This window comes from Hylobates moloch, unplaced genomic scaffold, assembly GCF_009828535.3.
Source record: "Hylobates moloch isolate HMO894 unplaced genomic scaffold, HMol_V3 SCAFFOLD_14, whole genome shotgun sequence".
Lineage (NCBI taxonomy): Eukaryota > Metazoa > Chordata > Mammalia > Primates > Hylobatidae > Hylobates > Hylobates moloch.
Genome location: NW_026652289.1, coordinates 59,413,299 through 59,427,170, shown reverse-complemented (window position 1 = coordinate 59,427,170; position 13,872 = coordinate 59,413,299). Strand labels below are relative to the sequence as shown.

The following is a 13,872-nucleotide window of genomic DNA, read 5'->3' as shown; positions in this document are numbered from 1 at the left end:
AGGAGACTAAAGTTGACCACTGAATTAGGGTATGACTGTCTGATCCTTTCACTGTCAAGTTTAATCTTTTTCTTCTTTCAACTAGAAAATAATGTATTTGGTGTTACTTTGCACAGTATGAATCTCTAGGTCATGGCAAACATATACCTGCATTTAACACTTGCCTGAATCTGTAATATCATGAGGGATTACATAATGCTAACTTTCTGATTTTTAAAAAAAATGTACTTACTATTATTAGATAGCCTTTTGTACAACAGAGTATTTTATTTACTAGGGTTATTGATTTGTTCTGAAATATGGTTGCTCCTACAAAGACCAGTAAATAATTTTTTTCACTCAGTTGCCAATTTTTGTCAGCTCAGATGATTAGGTCAGTTTTTTGCTGGCTTTCTCCTTTTTAAATATTATTGCAGATTCATGGATTTTTATTGCTTCGTTGTGTTGCAGTCTACTTCAGTCATAATTCTTACAAATTTGACTAATAGGGAAGAGGACCTTTTAGACTGATTCCTGTGTCTTTTTGCCATGATGTTATATATTTATGGAAATTTTTAAACAAAAGTATATAGTGAGTGGTATACTGAACTTCCAATATATCTATCACTCTCAGTTTTAGCAATTAGCAATAATTTTCTAATTTTATCCATCTCCTGCTGCTTTTTTGACACCCTTGATTTTTATCTCATTGGCCGTTGAAAGTTTGTTTTCTGGTATGGCAAGGTGTCCCATCCCTAGACCTGGAATTACTCATTTCTTTAAGAAGCCCTGATTGTCTTTAGTAACGAATGACATCAGACAATAAAACCTGAACATAAGGATTATTGGAAGTTTTTAAATTTGATTTTTCTTTACTTTCCCATCGTGTGCTTCAACATATTGGTAGCTGTGTTAGTCTGTTCTTGCATTGCTGTAAAGGAATACCTGAGACTGGGTAATTTATTTTTTTAAAAAAAGAGGTTTAAAATTGGCTCACAATTCTGCAGGCTATACAAACATGGTGCCAGCATCCACTCAGCTTCTGGTGAGGCCTCAGGGAGCTTTTACTCATGGCAGAAGGCAGAACTGGAGCAGGCAGGTCACATGGCCAGGGCAGGAGCCAAGGGAGTGTGGGCAATACTTTTCAGCAACCAGATCTCACACAAACTCATTCATCATCAAGGGGATGGTGCTAAGCCATTCAAGAGGGATGCACCCCCGTGATCCAAACACCTCCCCCTAGACCCCACCTCCAACACTGAAGATTACATTTCAGCATGAGATTTGGGTGGGGACAAATACCCAAACTATATCAGTAACCTTGTTCCATAAGCAGGGTTACAGGCATTTGAATAGTGGAGGAAGGGCACTTCTCAAAGATAGGATAAAAAGCTTTCTTTATATTTCTATATTAATTGGTCAAAATGTAAGGCATAGCTGACAGATTACTCAGCTGTTGACATATAAGTGTTTTTAATGAAGGATTTAAAAAAAAAACACCATTTAGTGTTATCAGTTTGTCCCCACTACAATATAAGGAAATCCTCAATTTATATGACTTCTAAAGTTTTGTTTGTTACACGTTTTGGTTTCTCATAGTAATAATGCAGATGATGAAATGAATTATTCTCAGTTAATAGGGTTAAAAATGCATTATTGGGTTTCCAGTTCTTAAAGTCTGTATTCACCTCCTTTCCCTTCTGATGCCCCACCAAAACAAAATGTCTAAAAATGAGAAATGAAGAAGCCAGTAACAGTAAATAGGAGGACTACCCAAGGATGATAGTTGAACAGATTTCCGGATCTCTAGTTGAGTACCAGTAGGCCCAACTATACCCTCTTCTCCCCTCCTCATACCTCTTTCACCCCTACACTTGAATACAGATAGCTGGCAAGAATCCCAGGCAAACACTAAGCAGATTTTCTTTAGAGAGCATGAGAAAGATGAAGGCTTCTAAAGTGTGTGCTGTGCTCGTGTAACAAAAGAGAAAACACCATCTTCTTTCTGGCATTTGAAAGGTCTGCTGGCTCCCACCCACTCACCCTGTGGAAACACTGCCAGTCAGCTTATGTCCAGCCCACACAGAGCTCCCTCTTTTTATCCCCTCCAGGGGAACAATCTAGCCAAAATCAGACTATCTTCAAAATAACACAGGAAATCTATGTTGGCTAATGAGTCATTCTCCCTTAAATGTGAACAAGTAACCGAAGATCTATGTTGGCTAATGAGTCATTCTCCCTTAAATGTGAACGAGTAACCGAAGATCACCAGGCATAGTGGGAAAAACTAATGGCATGAAAGACTAAATAACCAGGAAAATGGCCAGTGGAAAAAGTAAAACTAATAAGAAAGAACTTTATTTTAAAAAAAGAAGAAGAAATCATCTAATATATTCAGAGATCCAAGAAGATACTATATCCATTAAACAAGAATAGGAGGACACAAGTTTTTAGATTGAAAGGGCACACCAAGCGCTGAAATAGAGAATCAAACATGGTACTGTGACACATCTCAAAACTGCAGAATTCCTAGGATAAACAAAGATCCAGAAAGAAATCACACACATAGTAACAATTAAGAGACTGAAATCAAACCCCTTATGAATAACTCTTAATGATTTAAGACACTAAAGTATTGCCTACAACATTTAGAGAAAAAATAATATGCAACCATGGATTCTACAACCTGCCAAACTATTAATCAAGGGTGAGAGCAGAATACAGTTGTTTTCAGACACTGAAGGGTGCAAAGTTTGCTTTCCATTGGAAGTAAAAGAAATGAATGAATTACACATTCACCATCAACTTCTTGAGAAACGGAAGTTTAGCATTTGATTTTTTTAAAATATATCATTGCTGCCAAAAGGGTTGAGGGGAAAATGAGAAGGGGGGATTAAAAACAATAAAATTAGTTGTTGATTCACACCATACAATAAGTTACAGAGCTCCTGTGGCAAACGGCAGTTAAACTACTCCCTTTTCTCTCAGCAGGCTGAAATGTATCATATGTTATACATGTAACTATCCATAATTTCCCATGTTTCCCAATCATCCCAGCAAAAAGTAACCCAGGACTACTTGCTTTGCAATCACAACAGGCTCATACACTATATGGCCAGAAAAAGCAACAGGATGACATTTTCCTCCCATCAGGACTGGAATGACATGATCTGACTTAAATTTAAGAGCATCATTCTGACTGCTGTATTGAGAATAGACTTGAGGGTGGAGTAGTAGGGTAAGGGTAGAAGGAGAGAGACCAGTTTGAATATCACTGCTGTGTTCCAGGTGAAAGATGACAGTGGTTCTGACATGGTAGTAACAATGTAGTTGGTGAAAAGAGGTCAGATTCTGGGTATAATTTGAAGGTAGAGCCAACAGAATTTCCTGACTTATGGGATATTGAGTGAATAAGAAAGGGTCAAGATTTTTAGTCTGAGCAGTAGGAAGGGTGGAACAGATTGAGGAAAAGATTGGGAGTTAAGTTTTGGATGTTATTTCAGAAATTTATTTGACCTGCAAATAAAGATATATGTATTTGGTTATATGTATCTGCAGCTCTGAAGAAAGGCCTGGCCTGGCGAGAGAATTTGGGGATAGTCAGCCTTGTATTTAAAGGCATGAGGTTGGGTGAGATCAAAGTGAATAGAGTGAATAGAGATAAAGAAGTCAAAAGACTGGGACCCTAAGGTACTCTAACATTTAAGAATTAGGGAGATGAAAAGGAAGATTCAAAGAAGAGAAGAACAGCCAGTGGGATTTTAGGAGAACCAAAAGAGAATGGTGCCCTAGAAATCATGGGAAGAAAATGTTTCAAGAAGGAAAGAGCTACTGCCTATTTTGTGCTGTTAGGAGGTCAAGTAGGATGAGCACTAAAAATTCATTGTTGGATTTAGCAACATGGATGTTGATGTTTACCTTGAAAAGGTCTACTGTGTTTTTTCAGACAGCTACTAAGGTGTTAGGACATAAACACTTGTACGTAAGTAGTTATTTGGCCCCAACTATTTAATAAATGCTACATGGTGAGCATCCCAAGTTCAGAAATACAAAATACAAAATGCTTCAAAATCAAGAACTTTTTGAGCATCAACGTGTTGCTCTAAAGAAATACTCAGTGAAGCATTTCAGATTTTGGATCTGGGGTGTTGAACTGTTAAGTGTAATGCAGATATTCCCAAATCTGAGAAAAATCCAAAATCCAAAACCCTTCTGGTCCCAAGCATTTTGGGTACAGCATACTCAAACTGTATTAGGTATTTGTTTTGGCCTAGGGGGCATTGTGAAAAGTTACTGAGATACCAAGGGAGCCACAAACTAAGAAAGTTTGAACATCTCTGCTTTAGAAGCTTGACCTAACTAAGGATTTCACCAAAAGGAGGAAGTACCTCTTACCCTTTTTTGTGCTGAAAAGTTTGAGTTTGCAGTTTTAAATCTGATCCAAAATTGTCCTAATACAGTTGTTCAGCATTTAAAAAAAAAAAAAAAGCAAAGAAAACTTTATCCTGTGAAATGCCAGTAGTACATCTTTGCATGATTTTTTTTTCTTCTTGCCTCCATAGGTATGGTCTGAATATGCGTTGCTTGGCAGCTCGGGTCAACTATAAGACTTTGATTATTATCTGCGCACTCTTCACTTTGGTCACAGTACTTTTGTGGAATAAGTGTTCCAGTGACAAAGCGATCCAGTTTCCACGGCGTTTGAGTAGTGGCTTCAGAGTGGATGGGTTTGAAAAAAGAGCAGCAGCATCTGAGAGTAACAACTATATGAACCACGTGGCCAAACAACAGTCTGAGGAAGCACTCCCTCAGGAACAGCAGAAAGCACCCCCTGTTGTTGGGGGCTTCAATAGCAATGTGGGAAGTAAGGTGTTAGGGCTCAAATATGAAGAAATTGACTGTCTCATAAATGATGAACATACAATTAAAGGGAGACGAGAGGGGAACGAAGTCTTTCTTCCATTCACTTGGGTTGAGAAATATTTTGATGTTTATGGAAAGGTGGTTCAGTATGATGGCTATGATCGGTTTGAATTCTCTCATAGCTATTCCAAAGTCTATGCACAGAGAGCCCCCTATCACCCCGATGGTGTGTTTATGTCTTTTGAAGGCTACAATGTGGAAGTCCGAGACAGAGTCAAGTGCATAAGTGGGGTTGAAGGTTGGTATCTGTCTGCTTCACTTGCATTTTTCAAGCATGATTGTGTTGAGGAATAAGAAAATGTTGTTAATTATACATCAAGTACATAGCTTACTGTCAAAAGACCTTTCATCACTCTAATTTGGCAGGGAGGAACAGGTTAAGCCCGAACCTAGGGCAACTTCCTAGGTGCTATGACTTAAGGGCTGCCATAAGACCATACCTGGGCAAATAGAATTATTTTATTAACCTAACTCAGATTCTAAAATTCTCACCAGTAAGGTAAAGGCACTGCTTCTCCAGAATTTTGCATTAAAATATATAGCTAGAATCCTGTGAGAGATGGGAAAAGGAGAGAGACCATCCAGTGGACCCATCAATGTGCCAGTGTGGTCTGGTTACCTAATTAGTCAGGTGTCATCTCTGGAAGGAGGTTTCAAGTCTTCAGAACAAGACAATACGTAGATGCTTTTTCTCTGGACTTTATACTGAACTCCTAGTCTATTACGTTTTTCATTGTCTTTAAAACCTGGGGCAGTAAGAGTTCCTTGTGGATACAATTAATATGCTTTGGAATTTGCTTTTCAAACCAGAAAGCCAAATTGAATTTGACTTTAAACTATATCACTTAAACAGAGGAAAGAGCTTAATGTGTTTTGAGATTTATTGGTTTGGGTTTTACTTTCCTCATTTTGTTATAAAGTGATTTTAACATCTTAATATTTTAAAATCTGTATTGAAACAAGCTTTTAACTAACTAAGTATATATTTTTTGCTCCGGAAAGAAGTTTGTGCTCACTTGGTGACCATGTGGATATTTTCAGACTCCCACAGACCGAAGGATTATAGCCCACCCATGTCTGTGAAGTTAATGGTGTGTTTATTCATCAATTTGGAAATTGGAATTTACGTATCTGATGCGAGAGTTTTTTCATTTGTTTTTACTGCTTAGATAAATTTTTTATAATATCTTTTTCTCTTATTTTGAGACAGAATCTCACTCTGTCACCCAGGCCTGGAGTGCAGTGACACTGTCATGGCTCACTGCAGTCTCAATCTCCCATGCTCAAGTAATCCTCCCACCTCAGCCTCCCAAGTAGCTGGGACGATAGGCATGTTCCACCATGCCCAACTAATTTTTTAAAATTTATTTTTTGTAAAAACAGTGTCTCACTTTGTTGTCCAGGCTTGTCTGAAACTCCCGGACTCAAGCAGTCCTCCCGCCTTAGCCTCCCAAAGTGCTGGAATTACAGATATGAGGCACAGTGCCTGGCCAATATCCTTACCAAATGTTTAGAAGAGAGAATTGACCAGATTCACCTATACTCTTACCACCTCAATATAATTATTATTATTTTTATATATTCTCTGGAGGCCTTTGTACTTAGACATATGTTTTAGCATAATCGTAATGATGTTTACTATACAGTGATTCAGGAGAGTAATAGAGATTTCAAAGATATTCAGAGTCAAACCTTTTTTTCAGCAATTTTTTAAATGCATGAAATTAATAGGTGCCTAAATTCTAAAATAAAAAAGTAAGAAGTACCCATAACCACTATTAATATTTTGACTTTTTTCCCCAATCTTTTTTTGTTGTAGAAATATATTTTTTATTTTATTTTATGTTATGTTATGTTATTTTATTTTATTTTTAACTTTTAAGTTCAGGGGTACATGTGCAGATCTGTTATATAGGTAACCTCAAGTCATGGAGATTTGTTTTACGGATTATTTTGTCACCCAGGTATTAAGCCTAGGACCCATCAGTTATTTTTCTGATCCTCGCCCGCTGCCTACCCTCCACCCTCCAGCAGGCCCCAGTGTGTGTTGTTCCCCTCTATGTGTCCATGTGTTTTCATCATTTGGCTCCCACTTAGAAGTGAGAACATGCAGTATTTGGTTTTCTGTTCCTGCGTTGGTTTGCTAAGGATAATGGCCTCTAGCTCCATCCATATTTCTAAAAAGAACGTGATCTCTTTCTTTTTTATGGCTGCATGGTAGAAATGCATCTTTAAAAAAAATTCAGGGGGGTGGAGCCAAGATGGCCAAATAGGAAAAGCTCCGGTCTACAGCTCCCAGCGTGAGCGACGCAGAAGACGGGTGATTTCTGCATTTCCATCTGAGGTACCAGGTTCATCTCACTAGGGAGTGCCAGACAGTGGGCGCAGGACTGTGGGTGCAGCGCACTGTGCACGAGCCGAAGCAGGGCTAGGCATTGCCTCACTCGGGAAGCGCAAGGGGTCAGGGAGTTCCCTTTCCTAGTCAAAGACAGGGGTGACAGACGGCACCTGGAAAATCGGGTCACTCCCACCCTAATACTGCGCTTTTCCGACGGGCTTAAAAAACGGCACACCAGGAGATTATATCCCGCATCTTGCTTGGAGGGTCCTGCGCCCACAGTGTCTCACTGATTGCTAGCACAGCAGTCTGAGATTAAACTGCAAGGCAGCAGCGAGGCTGGGGGAGGGGCATCCGCCATTGCCCAGGCTTGATTAGGTAAACAAAGCAGCTGGGAAGCTCAAACTGGGTGGAGCCCATCACAGCTCAAGGAGGCCTGCCTGCATCTGTAGGCTCCACCTCTGGGGACAGGGCACAGACAAACAAAAAGACAGCAGTAACCTCTGCAGACTTAAATGTCCCTGTGTGACAGCTTTGAAGAGAGTAGTGGTTCTCCCAGCACGCAGCTGGAGATCTGAGAACAGGCAGACTGCCTCATCAAGTGGGTCCCTGACCCCTGAGCAGCCTAATTGGGAGGCACCCCCCAGTAGGGGCAGACTGACACCTCACACGGCCGGGTACTCCTCTGAGACAAAACTTCCAGAGGAACGATCAGACAGCAGCATTCGTGGTTCACGAAAATCTGCTGTTCTGCAGCCACTGCAGCTGACACCCAGGCAAACAGGGTCTGGAGTAGACCTCTAGCAAACTCCAACAGACCTGCAGCTGAGGGTCCTGTCTATTAGAAGGAAAACTAACAAACAGAAAGGACATCCACACCAAAAACCCATCTGTACATCACCATCATCAAAGACCAAAAGTAGATAAAACCACAAAGATGGGGAAAAAACAGAGCAGAAAAACTGGAAACTCTAAAAAGCAGAGCGCCTCTCCTCCTCCAAAGGAACGCAGTTCCTCACCAGCAACGGAACAAAGCTGGACGGAGAATGACTTTGACGAGAGAAGAAGGCTTCAGATGATCAAACTACTCCGAGCTACAGGAGGAAATTCAAGCCAAAGGCAAAGAAGTTAAAAACTTTGAAAAAGAATTAGACGAATGTATAACTAGGATAACCAATACAGAGAAGTGCTTGAAGGAGCTGATGGAGCTGAAAGCCAAGGCTCGAGAACTACGTGAAGAATACAGAAGCCTCAGGAGCCGATGCAATCAACTGGAAGAAAGGGTATCAGCGATGGAAGATGAAATGAATGAAATGAAGCGAGAAGAGAAGTCTAGAGAAAAAACAATAAAAAGAAATGAACAAAGCCTCCAAGAAATATGGGACTATGTGAAAAGACCAAATCTACGTCTGACTGGTGTACCTGAAAGTGACAGGGAGAATGGAACCAAGTTGGAAAACACTCTGCAGGATATTATCCAGGAGAACTTCCCCAATCTAGCAAGGCCAACATTCAGATTCAGGAAATACAGAGAACGCCACAAAGATACTCCTCGAGAAGAGCAGCTCCAAGACACATAATTGTCAGATTCACCAAAGTTGAAATGAAGGAAAAAATGTTAAGAGCAGCCAGAGAGAAAGGTCGGGTTACCCACAAAGGGAAGCCCATCAGACTAACAGTGGATCTCTTGGCAGAAACTCTACAAGCCAGAAGAGAGTGGGGGCCAATATTCAACATTCTTAAAGAAAAGAATTTTCAACCCAGAATTTCATATCCAGCCAAACTAAGCTTCATAAGTGAAGGAGAAATAAAATACTTTACAGACAAGCAAATGCTGAGAGATTTTGTCACCACCAGGCCTGCCCTAAAAGAGCTCCTGAAGGAAGCACTAAACATGGAAAGGAACAAACAGTACCAGCCACTGCAAAATCATGCCAAATTGTAAAGACCATCAAGGCTAGGAAGAAACTGCATCAACTAACGAGCAAAATAACCAGCTAACATCATAATGATAGGATCAGATTCACACATAACAATATTAACTTTAAATGTAAATGGGCTAAATGCTCCAATTAAAAGACACAGACTGGCAAATTGGATAAAGAGTCAAGACCCATCAGTGTGCTGTATTCAGGAAACCCATCTCACGTGCAGAGACACACATAGGCTCAAAATAAAAGGATGGAGGAAGATCTACCAAGCAAATGGAAAACAAAAAAAAGCAGGGGTTGCAATCCTAGTCTCTGATAAAACAGACTTTAAACCAACAAAGATCAAAAGAGACAAAGAAGGCCATTACATAATGGTAAAGGGATCAATTCAACAAGAAGAGCTAACTATCCTAAATATATATGCACCCAATACAGGAGCACCCAGATTCATAAAGCAAGTCCTGAGTGACCTACAAAGAGACTTAGACTCCCACACAATAATAATGGGAGACTTTTAACACCCCACTGTCAACATTAGACAGATCAACGAGACAGTTAACAAGGATACCCAGGAATTGAACTCAGCTCTGCACCAAGTGGACCTAATAGACATCTACAGAACTCTCCACCCCAAATCAACAGAATATACGTTCTTTTCAGCACCACACCACACCTATTCCAAAACTGACCACATAGTTGGAAGTAAAGCTCTCCTCAGCAAATGTAAAAGAAGAGAAATTATAACAAACTGTGTCTCAGACCACAGTGCAATCAAACTAGAACTCAGGATTAAGAAACTCACTCAAAACTGCACAACTACATGGAAACTGAACAACCTGCTCCTGAATGACTACTGGGTATATAACGAAATGAAGGCAGAAATAAAGATGTTCTTTGAAACCAATGAGAACAAAGACACAACATACCAGAATCTCTGGGACGCATTCAAAGCAGTGTGTAGAGGGAAATTTATAGCACTAAATGCCCACAAGAGAAAGCAGGAAAGATCCAAAATTGACACCCTAACATCACAATTAAAAGAACTAGAAAAGCAAGAGCAAACACATTCAAAAGCTAGCAGAAGGCAAGAAATAACTAAAGTCAGAGCAGAACTGAAGGAAATAGAGACACAGAAAACACTTCAAAAAATTAATGAATCCAGGACCTGGTTTTTTGAAAAGATCAACAAAATTGATAGACCACTAGCAAGACTAATGAAGAAAAGAGAGAAGAATCATATAGATGCAATAAAAAATGATAAAGGGGATATCACCACCGATCCCACAGAAATACAAACTACCATCAGAGACTACCACAAACACCTCTATGCAAATAAACTAGAAAATCTAGAAGAAATGGATAAATTCCTGGACACATACACCCTCCCAAGACTAAACCAGGAAGAAGTTGAATCTCTGAATAGACCAATAACAGGCTCTGAAATTGTGGCAATAATCAGTAGCTTACCAACCAAAAAGAGTCCAGGACCAGATGGATTCACAGCCGAATTCTACCAGAGGTACAAGGAGGAACTAGTACCATTCCTTCTGAAACTATTCCAATCAATAGAAAAAGAGGGAATCCTCCCTAACTCATTTTATGAGGCCAGCATCATCCTGATACCAAAGCCGGGAAGAGACACAACCAAAAAAGAGAATTTCAGACCAATATCCTTGATGAACATTGATGCAAAAATCCTCAATAAAATACTGGCAAACCGAATCCAGCAGCACATCAAAAAGCTTATCCACCATGATCAAGTGGGCTTTGTCCCTGGGATGCAAGGCTGGTTCAACATACACAAATCAATAAATGTAATCCAGCATATAAACAGAACCAAAGACAAACATTTCATGATTAATAGATGCAGAAAAGGCCTTTGACAAAATTCAACAACCCTTCATGCTAAAAACTCTCAATAAAAGATATTGATGGGTCGTACCTCAAAATAATAGGAGCTATCTATGACAAACCCACAGCCAATATCATACTGAATGGGCAAAAACTGGAAGCATTCCTTTTGAAAACTGGTACAAGACAGGGATGCCCTCTCTCACCACTCCCATTCCACAGTGTTGGAAGTTCTGGCCAGGGCAATTAGGCAGGAGAAGGAAATAAAGGGTGTTCAATTAGGAAAAGAGGAAGTCAAATTGTCCCTGTTTGCAGATGACATGATTGTATATCTAGAAAACCCCATTGTCTGAGCCCAAAATCTCCTTAAGCTGATAAGCAACTTCAGCAAAGTCTCAGGATACAAAATCAATGTACAAAAATCAGAAGCATTCTTATACACCAATAACAGACAAACAGAGAGCCAAATCATGAGTGAACTACCATTCACAATTGCCTCAAAGAGAATAAAATACCTAGGAATTCAACTTACAAGGGACGTGAAGGACCTCTTCAAGGAGAACTAGAAACCACTGCTCAATGAAATAAAAGAGGATATAAACAAATGGAAGAACATTCCATGCTCATGGGTTGGAAGAATCAATATCATGAAAATGGCCATACTGCCCAAGGTAATTTATAGATTCAATGCCATCCCCATCAAGCTACCAATGACTTTCTTCACAGAATTGGAAAAAACTACTTTAAAGTTCATATGGAACCAAAAAAGAGCCCGCATTGCCAAGTCAATCCTAACCCAAAAGAACAAAGCTGGAGGCGTCACACTACCTGACTTCAAACTATACTACAAGGCTACAGTAACCAAAACAGCATGGTACTGGTACCAAAACAAAGATATAGATCAATGGAACAGAACAGAGCCCTCAGAAATAATGATGCTTATCTACAACTATCTGATCTTTGACAAACCTGACAAAAACAAGCAATGGGGAAAGGATTCCCTATTTAATAAATGGTGCTGGGAAAACTGGCTAGCCATATGTAGAAAGCTGAAACTGGATCCCTTCCTTACACCTTATACAAAAATTAATTCAAGATGGATTAAAGACTTACATGTTAGACCTAAAACCATAAAAACCCTAGAAGAAAACCTAGGCATTACCATTCAGGACATAGCCGTGGGCAAGGACTTCATGTCTAAAACACCAAAAGCAATGGCAACAAAAGTCAAAATTGACGAATGGGATCTAATTAAACTAAAGAGCTTCTGCACAGCAAAAGAAACTACCATCAGAGTGAACAAGCAACCTACAAAATGGGAGAAAATTTTCGCAACGTACTCATCTGACAAAGGGCTAATATCCAGAATCTACAATGAACTCAAACAAATTTACGAGAAAAAAACAACCCCATCAAAAAGTGGGCAAAGGACATGAACAGACACTTCTCAAAAGAGGACATTTATGCAGCCAAAAAACACATGGAAAAATGCTCATCATCACTGGCCATCAGAGAAATGCAAATCAAAACCACAATGAGATACCATCTCACACCAGTTAGAATGGCCATCATTAAAAAGTCAGGAAACAACAGGTGCTGGAGAGGATGTGGAGAAATAGGAACACTTTTACACTGTTGGTGGGGCTGTAAACTAGTTCAACCATTGTGGAAGTCAGTGTGGCAATTCCTCAGGGATCTAGAACTAGAAATACCATTTGACCCAGCCATCCCATTACTGGGTATATACCCAAAGGACTATAAATCATGCTGCTATAAAGACACATGCACACATATGTTTATTGTGGCACCATTCACAATAGCAAAGACTGGGAACCAACCCAAATGTCCAACAACAATAGACTGGATTAAGAAAATGTGGCACATATACACCATGGAATACTATGCAGCCATAAAAAATGATGAGTTCGTGTCCTTTGTAGGGACATGGATGAAACTGGAAATCATCATTCTCAGTAAACTATCGCAAGGACAAAAAACCAAACACCGCATGTTCTCACTCATAGGTGGGAATTGAACAATGAGAACACATGGACACAGGAAGGGGAACATCACACTCCGGGGACTGTTGTGGGGTGGGGGGAGGGGGGAGGGACAGCATTAGGAGATACACCTAATGCTAAATGACGAGTTAATGGGTGCAGCACACCAACACGGCACATGGATACATATGTAACAAACCTGCACATTGTGCACATGTACCCTAAAACTTAAAGTACAATAATAAAAAAAAATTCAGATCATACTGTATGGTCAATTTTTATTCTGATGTTTTCTACTTAACATGTTTTGACTATTTCCCCTCACTGAATATTTATTGAACATTTTAATAACTAATATTTGTAGTAAGGACATGCCATGATATATGTAATGTATGAGACCCTTCTCTTTAGTTGTACAGTTAAGTCATTTCCAGGTTTTTTATGTTTTTTAATTAATGTTTTATATTTAATTTTTGTGGGTACATAGTAAGTGTATGTATTTATGGGGTATATTAGGTATTTTGATACAGGCATGCAATGTATAATAATCATCACATCAGGGTTAATGGTGTATCCATCACCTCAAACATTTATCCTTTCTTTGTGTTACAAACAATCCAGTAATATTCTTTTAGTTATTTTTAAATGTATAATAAATTAAGATCGAGTGAATAAAATCTGGTATTCAGTAGCACAAAGGGTGACTAACTACATTTCCATTTTTTTTGCTATTATAAATGGTACAGATTTTCATTGTTAGTCTTTACTTGCTATTTTAATTTTATTCTCATTGTAGTGTATTCCTATTCTGAGAATATAATTAACTGCCATGTCAAATAACCTGCCAAAC

General features: G+C 39.3%; 1 protein-coding gene across 6 annotated transcripts in view; it reads left to right on the top strand.

Moving 5' to 3' along the window:
- GLCE (glucuronic acid epimerase) overlaps positions 1 to 13,872 on the top strand; it is a 76,636-nt gene that overhangs the window by 49,404 nt on the left and 13,360 nt on the right. For all 6 annotated transcript variants that reach the window (XM_058428003.1, XM_058428002.1, XM_032176212.2 and 3 more), the window contains one exon: positions 4,542 to 5,140. In XM_058428003.1, the coding sequence (XP_058283986.1) occupies positions 4,542 to 5,140 (599 nt within the window). The remainder of the gene's footprint in view (positions 1 to 4,541; positions 5,141 to 13,872) is intronic.